At 49.4% G+C, this 21,997-nt stretch overlaps 1 protein-coding gene across 1 annotated transcript in view; it reads left to right on the plus strand.

The window, feature by feature from the left end:
* The window catches only part of MEI1 (meiotic double-stranded break formation protein 1), an 888,987-nt gene that overhangs the window by 672,005 nt on the left and 194,985 nt on the right, over positions 1 to 21,997 (plus strand). The window contains exon 19 of the mRNA XM_029587121.1: positions 21,471 to 21,767. Coding sequence (XP_029442981.1) covers positions 21,471 to 21,767 — 297 coding nt within the window. The remainder of the gene's footprint in view (positions 1 to 21,470; positions 21,768 to 21,997) is intronic.

Consider the following 21,997-nt stretch of genomic DNA (forward strand, 5'->3'; position numbering starts at 1 on the left):
GTAAGTCTCGGACCGTCGAGGGAGCGAAATCATCGTCCGAGCCACCATCGAAGAAGCCCCGTCCAGGGGCAGCACCAACCACTCCTGCGACCAGGACATCGAGGCAACCCTCACCCGATCGGGGTTTGGGAGTCGCGATTCCACCTGTAAAGGTGGTCCCTCCGACTGTGCCTCAGCCTCCCTCTTCCGTCACGGAGCCGGAGCTGATTGCCCCAGATCTCCGGGAAGAACTGGACCGGCTGGTCCAGGAGGCCATCAACAAGGCGATGCAACAGCTCCAGGTCCCTCTGGCACCGACATCGGTACCGAGAATGAAACCGGTCACCGACCCGATTCCAGCAGCGCTGGCACCGCTGCTATCCCGGATGGAGGCGCTCATGACTGCCCTTCCACCGGTGATTCCCGGGTCTCCGATGGCGCCAGTGCACTCCCCGATGACAGCCTCATCGGGAGGAGAAACACCGTTTCGCATCCCTCCTTCGGGAGTTCTGCCTCAGCCATCGATGCCATGTCGTCCCTCGCCATCGATGCCTTCGATACCTGCACCGATGCCTTCCAGGCCGTCCACGGTGCCCCCGGCGATTCCTTTGATTTTCTTGGAGCCTCAGCCGGGGCCTTTGGGTATCCAACCCCCTTCTCATCCTCAGGTCAGCCTACTGATCCTTATGGCACCTGGGGTGATGATACTTCCTCAGACACCGATGACTTACCTTCACCTCCCTCTACTACTGAAAGTAGAAAGTGTTCTCCTCCAGAAGACGTCTCTTTCATTAATTTTGTGAAGGAAATGTCAGAATTGGTCCCTTTCCAGCTTCAGACGGAGCAAGATGATAGGCATCAGATGATGGAGCTTCTCCAATTCCTGGATGCTCCTAAGGTGATCACTTCTATTCCCATTCATCAAGTTCTTCTTGACCTCCTCAAAAAGAACTGGGAAAATCCTGGATCCATTGCCCCAGTACACAGAAAGGCTGACACTACTTATCTGGTACAGTCAGCCCCTGGCTTTCAAAAATCTCAGCTTGACCACCACTCAGTTGTGGTGGAATCGGCTCAAAAGAAAGCAAAAAGGACAAAACCACACTCTTCTACCCCTCCTGTCAAAGAACACAAGTTCCTCGACAATGTTGGTCGTCAAGTGTTCCAAGGGGCCATGCTTATCTCCAGGATTGCTTCTTACCAGCTGTATATGACCCACTACAATAGGGTCATTTTCAAGCAAATACAGGTCCTCTCTGAAACCCTACCTGACCAATTACAAGAACATCTACAAACCCTTGTTCACAAGGGGTTTGAAGCAGGAAAGCATGAGATAAGAACAGCTTACGATATCTTCGACACCTCCACTAGAATGTCTGCAGCTGCCATTTCGGCAAGATGCTGGGCCTGGCTCAAGTCTTCTGACCTTCGTCCAGAAGTACAAGACCTGCCCTGTATAGAAGACCTGCCCTGTATAGAAGATAATCTGTTCGGTGAACAGATTCAGCAAATAGTGGCTGAATTAAAAGACCATCATGAGACCCTCAAACAGCTCTCATCGATACCTTCTGACTTCCCTTCTAGACAGCCCTTCAAGAAGGACTCTAAGAAGTCATTCTTCCATCCAAGGAAGTACTATCCTCCACCAATAAGGTCCCGAGTTACGAGGCCTTATCAGAAATCTCAGCCCCACCAGCCCCGGAATCAAAAGCCACAAGCAGCTCCCCAGCTGGGGCCTGCTTCAGGTTTTTGACGTTCCCTTGGAGAGCAGCAGCCTGATCCCTCTAGCAGCCATACCAGTGGGAGGTCGATTGTGCCATTTTCATGGCATGTGGCAATCAATCACAACCGACCAATGGGTGCTAGCAATCATTGCTCAGGGTTACCACCTGAACTTTCTTGCTCTTCCACCGGATTCACCACCTCTACAAGCGTGGAGAGTAAACGACCACTCTCTCACTCTGGAGCAGGAGGTTTCCCTTCTTCTCCAGTCAAGAGCAATAGAACCTGTCCCTCTTTCACAACAAGGCCTAGGGTTCTATTCCCTCTTTCACAACAAGGCCTAGGGTTCTGATCCCCAAAAAATCCGGGGGGCTTCGTCCAATTCTGGACCTACGTGCCCTCAACAAGTACCTCCAGCGGGAAAAGTTCAAGATGGTAACCTTGGGCTCCCTTCTACCTCTTCTACAAAGAGGAGACTGGCTCTGCTCTCTGGACCTCCAGGACGCGTACACCCACATTGCGATAGCTTCAGCTCATCGCAAGTATCTCAGGTTTTTAGTAGGCCCAAAGCACTATCAATACCGAGTGCTTCCATTTGGCCTAGCATCGGCACCACGAGTCTTTACCAAATGTCTCGTGGTTGTCGCAGCTTTTCTCAGGAAAGAAGGTGTTCACGTCTACCCCTATCTAGACGACTGGTTAATCAGGGCCCCAACCCAGCAAGCCACTCGATCGTCCCTGGATTTGACCCTACACACTCTAATTTCTCTAGGATTTCTCGTCAATTACGAGAAATCCTATTTAGTCCCATCTCAAACCTTGTCATTCATTGGGGCAGACTTGGACACCTTACAGGCAAAAGCCTTTCTACCTCATCAACAAGTACAAACCCTCGTTTCTCTCGCTCACCAGTTGCAGTCTCAGCACACAGCAACAGCTCGACAATTCCTTGTCCTTCTCGGACACATGGCGTCGTCAGTCCATCTTACGCCAATGGCCCGCCTGGCCATGAGAGTCACGCATTGGACTCTGAGGTCACAATGGATTCAAACGACTCAGCCTCTGTCAACCATTGTTCACATCACCGACGCACTCTGTCTCTCACCTGGTGGAAAGATCAGAACCATCTCCAGGGACTGCCTTTTCAACTGCCAGATTCTCAACTCATTCTGACCACCGATGCTTCCAACCTCAGCTGGGGAGCTCATGTGAACGATCTGCAGTCACAAGGATTTTGGTCTCCAGAGGAAGCCAAACACCAGATAAATTTCCTGGAGCTTCGAGCGATGCGATATGCTCTCAGAGCTTTTCAGGATTCTCTATCAAATCACGTTATCCTGATTCAGATGGACAACCAGGTGGCCATGTGGTACATCAACAAGCAGGGAGGCACAGGCTCCTTCCTTCTGTGTCAGGAAGCTGCGCAGATTTGGGCGGAAGCGCTCTCCCACTCAATGTACCTCAGGGCCACCTACTTGCCGGGAGTACACAATGTCTTGGCAGACAAACTGAGTCGTGTCTTCCAACCACACGAGTGGTCGCTCAACCCCTCGGTAGCGACCTCTCTTTTCCAACAATGGGGGTTATCCCCAAATAGACCTCTTTGCGTCCCCTCAGAACCACAAAGTGGACAATTACTGCTCCCTCATTCGGAGCGAGCGCTCTCAGCCCAGAGATGCATTCTCCCTCTCATGGGCAACCGGTCTGCTTTATGCATTCCCTCCACTTCCTCTTCTCTCAAAGACTCTCGTGAAGCTCCGTCAGGACAAGGGAACCATGATCCTGATAGCACCTCACTGGCCACGCCAAGTGTGGTTTCCCATACTCCAGGATCTCTCCATCCGAAGGCATCCCAATCTTCAGGCTTTGTCCCTGACAGCATGGATGTTGAAAGGTTAATCCTTCAACCACATAACCTTTCATATTCGGTTTCTCGTGTCCTGATTGCTTCACGGAAGCCTTCCACAAGAAAGTCTTATTCCTATAAATGGAAAAGGTATACATCATGGGGTTCTTCGCAATCCCTTGATCCTTTTTCCTGTCCAATCCCAAGGTTTTTGGACCATCTCTAGCATTTATTGGAATCAGGTCTAAAGACCTCTTCCATCAGAATGCTTGTCAGTGCGGTAGCCGCCTTCCATAAAGGTGACAGGGATGTCCCAATATCAGTACAACCCCTCGTAACCCTAAGTTTTTGCCTAAGGTAGTTTCGGAGTTTCACATTAATCAATCCATCATACTACCTATCTTCTTTCCCAGGCCCCACTCCAACCCAGGGGAACAGGCTCTGCATACCCTTGACTGTAAACGGGCTCTAGCGTTCTACCTAGACCGTACAGTTGCCCACAGGAAGAGCACTCAGTTATTCGTCTCTTTCCATCCCAACAAATTAGGGCAACCTGTGGGTAAGCAGACTCTCTCCTCCTGGTTGGCAGACTGCATATCTTTTTGCTATCAGCAAGCAGGCATTCCTTTCCAAGACCATGTTAAAGCACACTCTGTGAGGGCCATGGCGACTTCAGTAGCACACCTACGATCAGTGCCGCTTCCTGACATTTGCAGGGCTGCCACCTGGAGCTCTCTCCACACTTTCGCAGCCCACTATTGCTTGGAGAAAGGCGGAAGACAGGATTCCATCTTTGGCCAATCTGTCCTGCATAACCTATTTCCAACGTGACGTACCAACACCCTTCCGCCTGCCCAGTGGGGTTCAGGATGCCCTCTACCAAATTCCACCCCAGTTGTTGTGCCTGTTGCACGCTGTTGGGTAGATTTGGTGCATGTTCGGACATCCTCAGCTCGGTACTCACCCATATGTGAGGACTACCATCCTGCTTGTCCTGTGAGAAAGCAAGTGTTGCTTACCTGTAATAGGTGTTCTCATAGGACAGCAGGATGTTAGTCCTCACGAAACCCGCCCGCTGCCCTGCGGTGTTGGGTTCGTAACGTTTTCTTGTTTTATTTTTTTGGCACTGCCTGTAGCTATCAAATAAGAGTGAAGGGGGACCCCTGCTGGCTGCAGGGTTAGTGCTATGCTGGGCATGCCCAGTAGGGGCCAGTCAAAGTTCTGGAAACTTTGACAGAAGTTTTCTGTGATTGGGCTCCATCCTGATGATGTCAACCATATGTGAGGACTAACATCCTGCTGTCCTGTGAGAACACCTGTTACAGGTAAGCAACACTTGCTTTCTGATTTCCGAATAGAGACTCTTCATTCTTTGATGGTAATGTTATGATCCGGAGGGATCGTGAACCCTTGGACCGACGGGAGGTTGAATCACCGTAGGAGAAGGCTCCTTAGGTTCCCCCATCAGGTGGCGAGGTGGAACAGAAGATGGGACTGGCTGGCCCTTCTGCGTTGAAGACTTAGGCGGCTGTTTGAGAGTATGAAGAGGCATGATGTCAGAGCAGAACCAATTGGATCTTCGCCACTGGAAGCCCTCGGCCCCCCCGGGAGGAGCCTGTAGGGACCCGGGCCGCTGGGTCTTAGGTGGACCTTTGAGAGGTCAAGGAGGCGAGAGGTCGGTGCAAGGGCCAACTGGATCTTTGCCACTGAAAGCCCGTTGTCCCCCCGGGAGGAGCCCGTAGGGACCCGGGCCGCTGGGACTTAGGTGGGCCCTTAAAGACAGGTGGTCTGGAAGAAGTCCGAGGTCGAGTACCAGAGGATCGCCGCTTGCCAGTCCGAAGTCACACATCGAAGAATCACCGCTTGCCAGTCACACACCGAGGAATCACCAAGAAGAAGCAGGAACCAGGAATCAGGAACCTGAAGCACCAGAAGACTCAGCGAAGCAAGCAGACTTGCAGCAGAAGCGTTGGCAAGTCGAAGAGTGAGCGGAGGAAGTCTCCCTTTATACTTCCCCTGTGCCTAGCCCATTAGAAGCAGGTGCAGGCAATTAGGAGGATGAGGGCCCTTTAAATCTACAGAGGAGGAGCGGCCTCACGCCTAAGGGTAGGCGGCCATTTTGAATCCGGGAGGCTGTGCAGAGCGGCCTGACGCCACGAGGGGAGGCCTGGGGTGCCTCCCCCCCCCCTCCCGTCAGTCAGCGTGGGAAGATTCATCGGGGTGCGGGAGGCGAATGGCCCAGATTCCCCGGTGCTGCCGCGGCGGCCCTGACGCTGACTCAGGTAGGGGGTCGTGGCCGCGGGCGGTCGCGAAACACAACAGGTAGTAGTGATGAAAGGAGAATTTCTGACCCTTGGATCTTACAGAAGCGTATCTTCCCATTCCAATTCATCCTTCCCTCCAGCAATATCTCAGAGTTGCAGTCCTGGGAGGTCATTTTCAGTTTTGAGTGCTTCCCTTGGATTAGCGGTGGCTCCAAGGACTTGCTCCAAAGTAATGGTGGTAATAGTGGTCACCTTGCTCAAAGAGATGTGTTAATTTATCCCTACTTGGATAATTGGTTGATAAGAGAAATCAGAAAATGAAGCCAGAAGCCAGAAGCTCAACATCCAGAGTGATAAAGTTGTTATAGGATCTGGAATGGGTTGTAAACATTGCCAAGAGCAAGTTAATACCCTCTCAGATACTGGAATATTTGGGGATTGTCTTTGACATTTAGCAAGCTAGGATGTTGTTGATGACAGACCAGAGGGGCCAAGCTTATGATGCAGGTTCAGAACCTGTTAATGAGGTCTCCCAGATTATGGGATTATTTGCAAGTGCTGGGCTCCACGGCAGCAACCCTAGATCTAGTTCCATGGGTAAGAGCGCATATGTGTCTGTTACAAAGATCTCTTCTTTCATATTTGAGAGCTCAATCTCAAAATGTTGAGGTGAGGTTGAAATTAATGACAGAAACCAGAGCTAGCTTGAAATAGTGGCTCACAGGTCAGAATCTGGCCAACAGTATGTCCTTAGAGTCCCTGAGCAGCATGATAGTAACAATAGATGCCAGTCTAAGCAGCTGGGGAGCTCATTCTCAGGATAAGAACTTAAGAACATAACAAATTGCCATACTGGGTCAGACCGAGGATCCTATTTCCAACAGTGGCTAATCCAGGTTACAAGTACTTGACAAGCACCCAAACATTAAATACATCCCATGCTACTAATGCCAATAATAGCAGTGGCTATTCCTTAAATCAACTTGATTAATAGCAGTTTATGGACTTCTCCTCCAGAAACTTATCCAAACCTTTTTTAAACCCAGCTACACTAAATGCCCTACCACATCCTCTGGCAACGAATTTTAGAATATAATTGTGCACTGAGTGAAAAAGAATTTTCTATGATTATTTTACATGTGCTACTTGCTGACTTCATGGAGTGCACCCTAGACCTTCTATTTTCTGAAAGAGTAAACAACCAATTCACATTTACCTGTTCTAGTCCTCTCATGATTTTATAGACCTCTATCCAGGGCCAGTGCTAGCATTTTTGCTGCCCTATGCAAACAGAGGTGGGGTCCGGCTATAGAGAATGCTCTATTCCTGGTGGTGGTTAATTTGGCTGCGCTGACTGGTGGGATTTCGAGTTGAGATTTGTTGGTTGATCTAGTGCAACGTTGGGATTGGTGAGTTTGGATTAGGGGTTCGAAGCAGTCAGAATTATTATGGTGGATAGCGTTGTGAATGATTGTCAGGGTTTTGTACTCTATCCTTTTTTCGATGGGGAGCCAATGTAGGTCCTTCAGTACAGGTGTGATATGATCTGATCTTTTGAGGCCGGTGAGAATTCGTGCAGTGGAGTTTTGTAGAATTTGTAGTGGGTGTATGGCTGATTTTGGTAGCCCTAATAAGAGGGAGTTGCAGTAGTCGATGCCAGAGAATATCAGGGTTTGGAAAATGGTTCTGAAGTCGGAGTGGTTGAGTAATGGTTTGAGGTGTTTGAGGATGGAAAGTTTATAGAAGCCTTCATTTGTTTTAGTGGTGATGTGTTTTTTGAGGTTGAGTTGGGGGTCGATCCAGAATCCTAGGTCTTTGACAAATTCTCTTAGTTTGATGGGGGTGTTATCAATGAAGATGAGGTGGGTCAGGTGATCACCGGAGATGTTTCTTTCGATCAGCATACATTCAGTTTTGTCGGTGTTGATGCAGAGCTTAAGTTGGTTTAGTAGGAGTTTGATTCGATTGATGGTTGAGGCTGCGATTTTTAGCGTGTTTTCAAGGGAGGCTGAGACAGGGATGATTAGCTGGATGTCGTCAGCATATAGGAAGTGGGTGATGGAGAGGCTTGATAGAAGTTGGCAGAGAGGTAGTAAGTAGATGTTGAAAAGGATGGCGGATAGTGAGGAACCTTGGGGTACACCAGTATCAAGAGGGATGGGGTCGGAGATGTGGTTGTTTAGGTTGACCTTGTAGGTTCTGTTGTGGAGGAAGGAGGAGAACCATTTTAGTGTTTGACCAGATAGGCCTATTTCTGAGAGCCTGGTGATTAGGCTACTGTGCTCGACTGTGTCGAATGCGGCGGAAAGGTCGAGTAGGATGAGAATGTACCGTTGACCGTGGTCGAATCCTCTTAAAATTGTGTTGGTTAGGTTGGTGAGCAGTGATTCTGTACTATGTTTTTTTCTGAAGCCAAATTGAGATGGGTACAAGATGTTGTTTGTGTCAAGGTGGTCGTTCAGTTGTTTAAGGGCGGCTTTCTCGGTTAGCTTTGCAAGGAATGAAAGATTTGAGATTGGGCGGTAGTTACTTAGGTCTGAGGGGTCGAGGTTCTTCTTTTTTAAGATTGGTTTTATGGTGGCTACTTTTAGGTTGATCGGAAGAGCACCTTCTTCAAGAGATTTGTTGATGATTGAGGAGATGGTCGGTGTGATTGTTTGGGAGATTTCTTTTAGAGTGTGGGTAGGTATTGTATCAAGCTCGTGTCTGGCTGGATTCAGTGTTTTGATGAGTTTCTCTGTATCAGAAATTGATATTGGATCGAAATGGTCCCAGGGAGGGATGTTAGTGCGATTTGGGATTGCATTATTGGAGGAGGTATTGGTTATTTTTTCTGATATTTTTCTGATGTTCTTCTTGAAGAAAATTGTGAGGTCTTGGCTTAGGTTATTTTGAGATATGTTGGTGTTATTTTTCACTGTGATTAGATTGTTTACGATGTTGAAGAGGGATTTGGGTTTGTTTGTAGAGTTTAAGATTTTTTTGCCGTAATATTCTTTTTTTGCTTTGTTTATTAGGTTTTTGTAGTAGGCGAGGTAGGTTCGGTATCTTTGAAGAGTTAGCTGGTCTTTGTTTCTTCTCCATTCTTTCTCTTTCCTTCTGAGGTTAGCTTTGGTCTCTTTTAGCAGTGGATTGAACCAGGGGTTGTTTTGAGTTCTTGCATTGATTTTTTTGGTTCTTTCAGGGTTTATAGAGTTGGCTGTTTCTGTTGTTATTTGGTGCCAGGATTGAGTGGCATTGGTGATATTGGAGAGATCAATGTTTGGTAGATGTTTTTCGAGTTCCTGTTGGAGTAGGTCGGGGGAGAATGGAGGTCGGTATTTAAATGAGAGTGAGTTGTTGGTTTCGAGCTTTTTGATTGCCATGGTGTGGGTTTTGCACTGTAGAAGGTAGTGGTCTGACCATGGGACTTGGGAGTAGTGGATGGAAGAATTTGAGAAAAAGTTGTCGTTTGAGAAAATCAGGTCGAGTGTGTGGCCTGCCTTATGTGTTGGGTTGTTGACTAGTTGGGTGAATTGGAGAGTAGTTAGAACATCAAATAGGGTTTGGCATGCTTGGGAGGAAGGGGTTAAGTCATAGTGGAGGTTAAAGTCTCCTAGGATGATTGTAGGTTTTTTGTTGTTGATCTTTGATATGAGGACTTCGATGAGAGGTGATATGTCTTTGTCGAGAAGTTTGGGTGGGCAGTAGATAAGACAGATTTGGAGGTTTTCTGAGTCGAAGAGAGCTAGTTCAATTTGATGGGGTGGGGTGAGGGGGGATTAGTTTCATGTTGAATTGTTTTTTTATGACTAGTAGGAGTCCTCCTCCTCGTCTGGATTTTCTCGGGATCGAGAATAGGTCATAGGTGTTGTTGTTTAGTTGGTTCAGTAGGACATGGTCGGTGGGCTTGAGCCAAGTTTCAGTCACTGCGATGAAGTCTGGGTTTTGGTTATGAAGGATGTGAGAGGATTGCGATTTTCTTTGTGAGGGCTTGAGCGTTTATGAGCAGGAAGGTTAGGTATAACAGGTTTTTTGTGGTTTCTGAGGGTGGGATGTTTATTAAGTGGCGGTGTCTTTGAGTTGGCATATTTGATGGGTGGGTAAGGATCATGTTACGTTGGGTGTGAGAGATGAGAGGATACATGGGTTTTGGAAGTATCTCAGGTGGGGGTGCTTGCTTGGTTGAGGTGCAGACAGTTGGTGACAAGCAAGTATTTATAGTTGATGTTGTTGATGTTGTGATTCTCAAATGTGGATGCTGGTTAAGTGGAGGTAGGGAGTCGAGGTTATTAGGGAAGATTCAGGGGTTTAGTCCGGGTGAAAAAGATGAGGCCAAGCTAAGGGGCCACGCTAAGGGGCACGACAAGGGGCAGGCCCCTTTGTCGCGCTCCTTTGGTGTGCGACGCTGGCGCACGGCGCCGGTCTTTGAGGGCTTTAAGGCCCTGTCCAATCAGGTCCCACATCGCCGCCTGGGGAGCGTCGGTGGGCGGGGTCTCTTGGGTTCGGTACAGGAAAGGGCCGGGAACTGACGCTAGGGTAGCGGGCCGCGGTCGGCTCACCTTTTAGGTGGATCTCGGCGACGGGGCGGTGAGGCTGCTTCTGTTGCGTGTTGGTAAGTCTGGGATCTTGGTCCGGGGGGTTCCGCTGTGCCGGGTTGGCGGTCAGATGGCTTGGTCGGCGGTGAGCGGTCTCATGCTGCAGGCTTGGATGGCGGTGAGCGGCCTCGTGCGGTCGGGTGGGGCGCAATCGGCTGGGGGTCCGCTCTGCTGAGGAGAGCCATCGAAAAGGGGTTGCGAGGAGCAGGGTGGGAGAATTTAAACCCTGGGCGCCGGTCTTTGAGGGCTTTAAGGCCCTGTCCAATCAGGTCCCACGTCGCCGCCTGGGGAGCGTCGGTGGGCGGGGTCTCTTGGGTTCGGCGCAGGAAAGGGCCGGGAACTGGCGCTAGGGTAGCGGGCCGCGGTCGGCTCACCTTTTTGGTGGATCTCGGCGACGGGACGGTGAGGCTGCTTCTGTTGCGTGTTGGTAAGCTCTTCATGGAAAGCTCTTCATTGGAAAGCTCTTCATGATGGGAGACTTCAACTGCGTAGTAGACCCTCAAGTGGATAGAAAATCTGCAGTAGTAATACCCAAATTAGGGAGAAAGAAGGGTATTTCTTACCTGTGTTGTCAATTGGGTTTGTCAGACACCAGGAGAGTTTTGCACACATTTCACAGTTTCATGATACTATGTCTCACATAGATTATATTCTGATCTCCTCAGTGATGTTTCCTCAGGTTCACAGGGCAGTCATAGGACCATCTGAGTTTTACGCGATGATGACGTATGTTGAAACCCGAGGAGCGGGAAGCACAAACAGTCTCTGTATGATACAGAAGCACAGCCCCGAGGAGCAGGGAAGTGCTGGCAGTCTTTGTAGCACGTAAGCGCGACCCCGAGGAGCGGGAAAGCGCGGACAGTCGCAGTGTAGCACGAGAGCACTGCCCCAATTAGCGGGACAGTGCTGAAAGTCTCTTGTATAGTACGAGGGCGCAGCCCCAAAGAGCGGGGAAGCGCTGACAGTCCAACACAGCATGTAGACACAACCCCGAGGAGCGGGGAAGCACTAGAGTAAAACTCCCGAGTAGTAAAGATGTTCCAGGGGGCAGCCCCGAGGAGTGGGGAGTCTTGCAGAGTAGGACTTCAGGAAGCGTAGGGCCAGCCCGAGGAGCAGGGGAGGCCAGGAGACAAGGTCCCCGTAGAGTGCACCAACTGGCCCCCGAGGAGTGGGTACCAGAGTCCAAAGTCCAACAGAGTCCAATAGCATAGCCACAGGAACAAAGAGGCAGGAGCTAGTAGAGACGTACGGAACTTGTTGCTAAGTCGGCTAGCTGAGGGCGAAGGTGGAGCTTAAATACCTTGATCTGATGACATCATCAAACAGGGACACCCCCAAGGTTCCCGCCGAAGAGGCTTCAAAGGAGGGCCCGGTGGCGCGTGGATGGTGGTGGCATCTCGGCCGCCACGAGAAGCCATGGGGAACGCGGCAGTGGAGATTGGCCTGCACTGCGAGCAGACCCGGGGAGGGCTGGAGAAAGGTGCAGGATGTAAGTAAATGTGGTCGCAGCTGTCTGTGACCGACAGGCATAAAACTTATAAGGAGTAAAATTCTTTAGTGAGTTTTCCAAAATTCCCAAGGATTAGCATAAGCATACAATAATATTTATTACACTCTTCCACTAGTACATTTGCAGTGGCACAATTACATAATTTTTAATTATGCTTATAAAATAAAGATGTTTAAATTTTAATGTGTGTTTGGATAGTTTCTTTGGTTCTTTTTCTTCTTTCCTTTCTCTCTTTCAGCCCTTTCTCCTTTTTTTCTAATATCTTTTATTTTTAATAATTTCTTTCTCTCACTATATATTTTCTCCTTCATTTACCATCTCATCCTAGTTTCTTATCTCTTCCTCTGTATTTTCTTCCTCTCCAGCATCCTTCCCAGCCTCTATCTTCCTTACCTGTTCCCCCCTTCGCTCCATCCATCATACAATCTTTCCTTCCTCTTCTCCATTCTTTCCCCATCAAACATTTTCTTCCTCATTCCCTTCACCCTCCACCTTAAGTAGACTTCCTTCTCTCTCTTCCAAACTTTCACCTCCTTCAATTAGTTCTCAATCCCCACCTCCATTTTCTGCCCTTACTCCTGCAGTCTTTCTTCCCCTTCCATCTGGTTTTTCTCACCCTCCCTACTCTTCTGTTACTTACCTATATATCCTCTAGTGCAGCCTATGCCCTCTCTCCTCATTGGTCATGCCATCTTACCTCCCCTCAGCTCATGTTACTATACATACACCTCTTCAGGAACTCATTATGCTCTACAACATCTCCCATGCTGCTTGCAAATACTACTCCACAACAATCCATGTTCATGCTGCTCTACAACACACCCCATGCTTCTTAATCATGCTGCACCACAATACCCTCTATGTTGTACCACTATACATCCCACTACCTGCTCTTGCTACTTGACAACACCTCCTCCCCTTTTCTCAATGCAGTTCAACTAGTTTGTTACTGACACTTTTCCCACTGCCACAAAGGAATTCTCCTCTTTATCACAAATAGATTTCTATGAATACACATTTTTGCATTAATTAATTAATTAAAGTGAGCAATTCATGCAATAATTTGCATGAATTGCTCACTTTAATTACCTAAGTTATAGTACACAGTATATTGAAGATTTTTCCCAATTAGTTCCTATGAGTAAATCTTTAATTCTTAATTCACTGTAGCCCATTAAGTATAACATGCAAAATAATGCTAAACCTTCCTGAGTATGGATTAGTGCTGGACAAGGTTATCTATATTTTGTTTGATCTTGAATGTTATGTTACCTAAACACAGATTTCTTTTCCTACTGAAACCTTTTTCCTAGTTACTGATGAAGTAATAATACATTCAGTTTCATGTTTGTTTTTTTCAGGACTTACAGAGATGTCAGCTCTACTGCAAAGGGGTGTGCCATATTTAAATTGTAGCATCCCAGAAAGCCTTGTTCTCTTATCAGAATCCCCGAACATCCTCAGTGATATTGCTGTCCGAGACCAGCAGTACTCTCTCGTGCTCATCCTGTGCCTTATGTTCCTCCTTGAAGATAGGTAATATTTCCAATTCATTCTCAAAGGGTCTGAGTTGAGACTGATGAGAGGTTTGAGCTGAGTGACCACATAATTCAGACCACTGAACTATTTGAATATTACATATAGGATTTTTCTTGGAATTCATACTTCAGATCCCAAAATACAATGGGCCAGAAATAGTAATGGCTAATGTGCATAACCTTTTATAGACTATAGGCAGCTCAATATCCTTTGGCACTGCTGAACTCATTCAGTAACTGTGGAAATATGGGTTCTGCATCATCCCACCAGACTAGTCCAGAATGCATGGGTTTCGCCCCCCTGTCAGCAGATTGAGAGAAAGAAAAATTGTTTTGCTAACATCACCCTGTATTGTATTGTGAGACCTGCAGCACTCCAGTAGTCTTTCTCCAGCAGATGATAAATGTGCAAATCCTGCAGCTTGGACAATTGAGGATTAGTACTCCTGGGAGGGCTTGCTTCAGTGGTTCCCTGGTTGAGTGTGGATGGGCAGAGGGTTGAGGTCCTTTTCTGTGTGTGGGGAGGTTGAAAGACAGAGGAGTCTGGTTCCTTCCTCACCCCCCTTCCTGTCCTGCCTTCCTTTCCCCCCTTCCACTTCTCTGGGCTCCTGGTCAGGAAGGCAGCCCAAAATGGTCAGGGAAATAAGAACTTAAGAACTGCCATTCTGGATCATACCAACATCCATCAAATCCATCATCTTGTCTCTGACAGTGGCCAGTCCAGGTCACAAGTACCTGGCAGATCCCAAATAGCTGATTTATTTTATTTCCAGGGGTAAGCACTGGCTTTCCTAAGTCTACCTAGCTAATAACTGTTTATTAACTTTTCTTTCAGGAAATTGTCCAACCCACTTTTGAATCCCACTATATTAGTTGCCTTGAACATGACTTCTAGCAACAGATTCTATAGCTTGATTGTGGGCTGAGTAAAAATATACTTATTATTATTTGTTTTAAATCTGCTGGTTGCTAGTTTCATGTAGTGTCCCCTAGTCCTAGTGTTGTTTGAAAGGGTAAATAATTGTTCCCTCTTGATCTTTTCCAGCCCACTCATGATTTTATAAATCTCAGTCATGTCCCCTCTTAGTCATCTCCTAGCAAAAAAGCCCTCATCTATTTAACCTTTCTCCATAAGGGAGCTTTTCTATCCCCTTTATCATTTGTTTTTGCCCTTCTCTGTACCTTTTTTCTGTCCACTATGTCTTTTGAGGGGGGCAATCTGAACTGTACACAGTACTCAAGGTGTGGTCGCACCATGGATCTATACAAAAGCATGATATTCTCAGTTTTGCTCTCTGTCCTTTCCAAATAATTCCCATTTCCCATCATTTTATTTGCCTTTTTGACAGCTGATGCTCACTGAGCTGAAGATTTCAATGTATTGTCCATAAGGACTCTGAGGTCATTTTCTTGGGTGATGACTCCTAACATGGAATAAAGCATTGTGTACCTATAATTGGGATTATATTTCCCTATGTGCATTATTTTGTACTTGGCTACATTTAACCGCACTTGCAATTTAGATGCCCAGTCTCCTAGTCTCACAAGGCCCTTCTGCATTCCTCACAATTCAAGATAATTTTGTTTCTTTTGCAAATTTGGTCATCTCACTCACTGTTTCCTGTAGTCTATCAATCTGATTTATTACATCTGATTTATTGCAATCTCTGGTTTCAAAGTGACATGAGCAAGCATTTCTGTATAGGGATGCTGCAGGGAACTTTATTGTGCAGGACCTTGTTCTTCAACATGAGATTCCCACTGAACCCTTGGAAACTGCAATTGTTCTCACTTTTGTCACTGGAGAGTCTGTGATAGTCACTTTACGCACCAGACCTTAGCTCCTGTGAGTTGGAGTGCTCCACCAGGATCAAATCTGTTTCTGAGTCCTACCTGGAGCTATCAACAATGTTATATTAAGTCTTCCATGGTTGAGGCAGCACTAACCACACATTGATTGGGGCACCTTGGAAATTTTCAATTGGGATGAGCCCTGCCAGATGTCCTGTTTAACATGCAGTCAACCCAAGAAGCTCCTGGGCCAAGTGTGGATGGCAGACAAAGCTGGTAGGTTACTGGGCCAATGCGTCAAGTGACCGGGAAAGGCCCGATGTACCTGGGAGGGAAGCTTCAAACGAATATAGTGGGTGCTCAGCCATACTCTATCCCCCGGTTGAAATTCTGGGGCAGGTCTGCGAAGGGCATCTGAGGATTTCTTGGCACATGCGGCTGCTTGGCGCAAACGTTGGTTCGTGTGGGTCCAAAGGGTCTGAAGGGCATCTGCAGTTGCCTGAGCTGCTGGAGAAGCACTGAGAGAGGAACTGGCAAAGGAGGCTGTGGCTGTCTGCCGTATACCAGAGAAAGGAGAGACTCCTGTGGCTGCTGCGATGTGTGAATTATGAGAAAATTCGGCCCATGGGAGTACTTGAACCCAGTTCTCTTGCTGGTCATTGGAGTAAGCATGGAGAAAGCACTTGAGGGAGCGGTTCATCCGCTCGGCTTGGCCGTTGGCCTGAGGATGGTAGGCAGTTGTCAGGCTGATGGAAATCCCAAATTTCCTGCACAATGAACGCCAGTAACGGGCAACAAACAGTCCCCCTGTCGGAGGCAGTGTCTTCGGGTAACCCATGGAGGCAGAAGATGTGGAGGAAGAACAGATGTGTGAGTTCAGGCGCTGAAGGTAGAGTGGGAAGTGGCATAAAATGAGCCATCTTGGAGAACCTGTCCATGATCACCCAGATGACAGTGTTCCCCTTAGACACCGGAAGGTCCACCACGAAATCAGTGGACAAGTGAGTCCAGGGTTCTTCGGGAGCAGGCAGAGGTTGTAGTAGGCCCCATGGTCAACCCACCGGAGGCTTTTGTTGGGGGCACGTAGGACAGGAGTCTACTTACACACGTGTATCGGAGGACATGTTGGGCCACCAGTAGTAGAGCTGTAAGAGGGACAAGGTCCGAGTGCATCCAGGATGGCCAGCTACTTTGGAATTGTGTGCCCACTGTAGCACCTTTTCACAAAGTTTGCGGGGCACCTCTGTTTTCCCCGCTGGTACAGTCATGGTGGCAGTCAGAGAAATACGAGCAGGATCAATTATGTGACGAGGCTCTTCTTGGGAGTCTTTAGGCTCAAAGGAACAAGACAGGGCATCAGCCCGGAAGTTCTTCTCAGCAGGACGGTATCGAAGGTCTAAGTCAAATCGAGTGAAGAATAACGCCCAGTGGGCCTGGCGAGCATTTAAACGCTGGGAGTGCCAGAGATGCTCAAGGTTCTTGTGGTCAGTGAAGATTGTGAATCGATGTTGTGCGCCCTCCGGCCAAGGGCACCATTCTTCGAGAGTGAGCTTAATTGCAAGGAGATCTCAATCCCAGATGCTAAATTTGCTCTGCGGGGGAGAACTTGTGGGAGTAGAAGGAGCAGGGACGCAGAACCCCTTTCAGGGAATGCTGACTCAGTACAGTCCCAGCTCCAATGGCAGAGGCGTCCACTTCAAGGATGAAGGGGTGGTTCGGGTCTGGGTCACATAAACAAGGCCCCGACAAGAAAGCATCTTTTAGGGCTTGGAAGGCGGTAATTGCCTCTGGAGTCCAATTCCTCGTATCGCTGCCCTTATGGGTAAGGGCTGTAAGTGGTGCAGCGAACAGGGAATTATTGGCTATGAAGTGGCAGTAGTAGTTGGTAAAACCAAGGAACCACTGGAGTGCTTGGAGGCCCGTGGGTCAAGGCAAGTCTTGGATGCTTCAAAGCTTACTGAGATACATGGAGAAGGCATGTTGGGAAACGATGTAGCCCAAGAAGGATAGGCTTTGCTTCTCAAACAAGCACTTGTTGAGCTTGGCAAACAGGTGGTTCTCCCACAGATGCTGCAGCACCTTGCAGACATCTGAACGATGGGTGGCAAGATCCTTCGAGAAGATAAGGAAGTCATCTAGGTAGGCGACGACCTTTATATAAAGGAGGTCACGGAAGATTTCGTTGATCATGCGTTGGAACACCGCAGGGGCGTTACAAAGGCCAAATGGCAACACAAAGTATTCGTAATGGCTGTTACGGGCGTGTCCACCACGCCGCCGATGGGCCGAGGGTTTGGAGGCCCTCGGGTACTATTGTAGGCGCGAGGAGCACGGCCGCCTCTAGAGCAGGTGGTGTGAGCCCTTGGGCCACGGCGAGACCTAGGGAGGAGCCCCAAGCCACACCGTGGGAGGTGAGCTGATGCAGGCATGGAGAGCCGGGCAGGTACTGAAGCAGGGATAAGGAACAGAGTCTGACCCTCAGCCGGACCTGCACGCCCATGGCAACCAACAACGCAATGTTGATTGATGAACGGTCCTCCGACTGTTCCAAGCCCTTTCGGACCTGCCGCTGGGTAACGGCATTGGGCGGCAGGCCGGACAGAGGCCGAGGGCAGACAGAGTCCTTAGTACATGGAAGACATCTTAGACGAGGGCTGGTGCAGACATCATAGACAAGGGCTGGTGCAGAGACATAGACGAGGGCTGGTGCAGAGACATCATAGACGAAGGCTGAGGCAAGGCATCATAGGCGAGGGCTGGTAAGGAAGACATTGGCACTGTCCCTCAGGGCGCCCTACTCAGCCCACCCACGGGACTGAGTCACAGACCACCCCGTCCCATACGCGCCCTACACAGCCCAGGAAGGCTGGTCGCGGACCACACTGAGACCAGGAGAGCGCAGGGAAGATCCAGGCAAGAAGGAACTCCGATGCCGGGACCAATGACATCTGAAGCCCCGTCGGCTGGCAGGAAGGGAAGCTCCAGAGCACAGGGACGAATCCCTCCTGTTGGCCACTCCAGGGCCCAACAGGACAGAAGGCTCAGGAGCCAGACGAAGACATAGGGCAGAACATCCGGAACTGGATCAGGAACTGGATCAGGTGCTGGAACAGAAATCAGGAACATCCGGAACAGATATCAGGACTGGAAACAAGGAACAAGAAGACATTGAACACGAAGCCATCAAGACACAGGAGACCATGGTGGACTTGGATTGGGAGAGGTCACAGGCAACTGTGGAGCCCAATCCAAAGGCAACCAGGAAGAGGAGTGAAAGTCCTTTTATACTGCAGTATGCAGGCAACTCCCTGGGAGGAGTTCACCTGGACCGCCCCTTGCTGGCCCTATAACTGAGGTGGAGTGCCACGGGCTGGCCCCTAGGGAGAAGGGCGTGGCCGGAACCAGGAAGTCCAAGCAAGCACAAGCAAGCCACAGGCAGGCCTCAAGAACAGCTAGGCCTCCCAGGCCCTGGAGAAAATCCTGGATGGTACACAGGCGAGGCCCTGGCTTCGGAGCGGCCTGCGGAGGAGAAGGTGAGATACCTCCTGTAGTGCAGCAACAGGGGGAATCATAACAATGGCTATCCTTGGTATTAAATGCTGTCTTCCAGACATCCTCAGGATGGATACGACCCAAGTTGTAAGCACCTCACAAGTCCAGCTTGCTAAAGATGGACGCTCCTTGGAGGCGATCAAACAATTCATTGATCAAAGGATAACGGCATTCAAGCTGCGATAGTCTACACATGGTCGTAATGACCCATCCTTCTTGGTGATAAAGAAGAAGCCTGCACCAGCAGGCGAGTTGGAGAGATGGATAAAACCTTTAGCCAAGTTTTCACGGATGTAGTCCGACATAGCTCGGATCTCTGTTACAGACAAAGGTTAATTTCTGCCCCTAGGGGGCGTAGTACCTGGCAGAAGATCGATGGGGCAGTCATACTCATGATGAGGCGGAAGGATATCAGCCTTATGTTTTGAAAACACATCTCCAAAGTCGGCATATGGCGCAGGAAGGCCTGAGACAGTAACCACTAGCGGGATCACTGAAGGCGATTTTATCCTCATGAGGCAAGTATGATGACAGGCAGGGCTCCATTCAGCAAGTTGTAGGGTCTCCCAATCAAAGTGGGGTGAGTGGCGCTGAAGCCATGGTAAACCTAGCACCACTGGATGGATGGATTTATCCAGGATGAAGAATTCTATCTTCTCCTCATGCAAAGTTCCAGTGAGGAGGTGTTCAGGCACGGTGACTTGGTAAATTCTTCCCGGTAGCGGGTTGCTGTGGATGGAGGCAATTAGTAGTGGTTTCTCGACGGAATGGTTAGAGATGCCTAGGAGTTGGACCAGGTCCTTCACAAGAAGTTCTCACCGGCTCCTGAATCGACCAAAGCCAAGGTGGGGAAGGCCCTTACCTCCTTGGTCCCGGCCCGTCTCCGAGGGTCTGCGGCCTGTTTCACGGCATCCCTGCGGGGGGGGACGCCGCCAAGAAGCCCTGCCTGGATGCCTTCTCCCTAGGTGTGTGCGCGCACAATCAGCACTTATGAAGGCCATTTCCCGCCACGGGAAGCTCCGCCCTATCAATGACATCAGACGCCACGGCCTATGTAAGGCCGCCGCGGAGCCCAGGACTTTGCCTTGCAACGGGGTTCCTTGCGGTCCTCTGTTGCTCCGTGCCCCGGAGTGTGCTATTGCATTACCGACTCCGTTCCTGCCTGAAACTTGTTTCACTCCGTGCCCAAGTCTTGTTTCTGTCTGGCTTGCTTGCAGTAATCTGTTCTGCTTCAGTTCCAGCTTGGTTCCAGTAGCCAGTCCTGCTTCAGCTCCTGTCTAGTTCCAGTAGCCAGTCCTGCTTCAGCTCCTGTCTGGTTCCAGGAGCCAGTCCTGCTTCAGTTCCTGTCTGGTTCCAGTAGCCAGTTCTACTTCAGTTCCTACTTGCTTCAGTCCTAGCCTGCTTCAGTTCCTGCCTGTCTCCTGATGATCCCTGCCTGCCTGCTCCAGCTCCAGCTTCCGTGATCTCCTAAGTCCCAGCAGCCGGGCTCCTACGGGCTCCTCCCGGGGGAGTATCGGCTTCCAGGGTGAATCACCTAAGTCCCAGAGGCTGGGCTCCTACAGGCTCCTCCCAGGGGAGAACCGGCTTCCAGGGTGAAGCTCACGTTCAGCTCCTGCCTGGTATCCACCTCCTGACCTGTCACTCACCAGAGACTATAGTACACCTCTCCCCAGTCTCTCACAGGTCGGCCCAAGGGTCCACTAAACAGTTCACTCACAACAGTTCACTCACAACAGTTCACTCCTTGATATTTGCCAAAATAGACTACTGCAGCGCTCTCCTCCTAGGTCTACCCATCTCTACCACCAAGCCACTGCAGATAATTCAGAATGCCGCAGCCAGAATTCTGACTAACACCAACCGTGGAGAACACATTTCACCTATCCTCAGAAACCTACACTGGTTACCAGTTAACTTCAGAATCCTACACAAATCACTCACCTTAATCCACAAATCCATCCACAATCAACTTCAACTCGACCTCGAAATCCCCCTCAAACTCCATACCTCCAACAGACCGATTAGAGAAATCCACAAAGGAAATCTGCAAGCTCCTCCAACTAAAGCAACGCGCCTCACCTCGACCAAAGACCGAGCGTCCTCGACAGCAGGACCAACTATTTGGAATAACATCCCTTCAGACCTCAGGCTGGAACCATGCCTCCCAACATTTAGGAAAAAACTTAAGACATGGCTTTTCCGCCAAGCCTTCTCAGATCTCCCGGATACACACTAGATGAGCTAATTCCCTTCATGAACGATGGAACCCTGTACCTCCAAGTTCATTAAGCGCTAGCCCGCTCACCTTATTGTATTATAGTACTAGTCTCTACCATCCTAGGCCTCTCTTTCCAGCTGATTAAGCCTCCAAGTTCACCCTCCTTGTTGAATGTAACTTTGCCGCCTCCGTTCATGTTTATTTTTTGTTTCAGTTTTACCCTGTTCGATGTAAACCGATCTGATATGGTCATTACCATGAAGGTCGGTATAGAAAAGTGTTAAATAAATAAAATAAACAGATTGCAAGGCCATGGACTCGGCCGAGGTACCGGGATCCCAGGATCTTCCTGGGTTGGCTCTGCAGCTACAACAGCAACAACAATACCTGGATGTCCTGGCCGGATCCATTGGGCAATTGGCTGCCCGAATGGATGCCCACGATACCCGTTCTTTGCCTGCTGTGGGTTCGAGACCCGAGGATGCAGCCTCACCAGTGACTCAGCTGCTGCCGCCTGCTCGCTACGCTGGAGATGCTAGGATCTGCCGTGGGTTCTTGAACCAGTGTTTCGTGCGCTTCTCGATATTGCCCCGGCAGTTTCCCACGGACTCCGTCAAAGAAGCGTACATTCTCTCCCTGCTCGATGGAAAGGCCCTGGTGTGGGCCTCCCCCCTGTGGGAGCGTAACGACTCCTCCTTGGATGACTTGCAGCAGTTCATCACCAACTTTCGCCAAGCCTTTGACGAACCCGCCCGCCAGGCCTCAGCCACGTCAGAGTTGCTACAGCTTCGCCAAGGATCCCGTTCCCTGGCGGACTATGCAATGGATTTCAGGACTCTCGCTTAGGAAGTAGGTTGGCAGGATGATAGCCTTAAAGCCATCTTCTTGGAAGAGTTGTCAGGGTGCATCAAGGATGAGATTGCCGCCCGGGATCTCCCGGAAGATCTTAATGCCCTCTTTGACATGGCTGCCCGCATCTATCGCCACCTGCAACAGCAAG

This window comes from Rhinatrema bivittatum, chromosome 2, assembly GCF_901001135.1.
Source record: "Rhinatrema bivittatum chromosome 2, aRhiBiv1.1, whole genome shotgun sequence".
Classification (NCBI taxonomy): Eukaryota; Metazoa; Chordata; class Amphibia; order Gymnophiona; family Rhinatrematidae; genus Rhinatrema; species Rhinatrema bivittatum.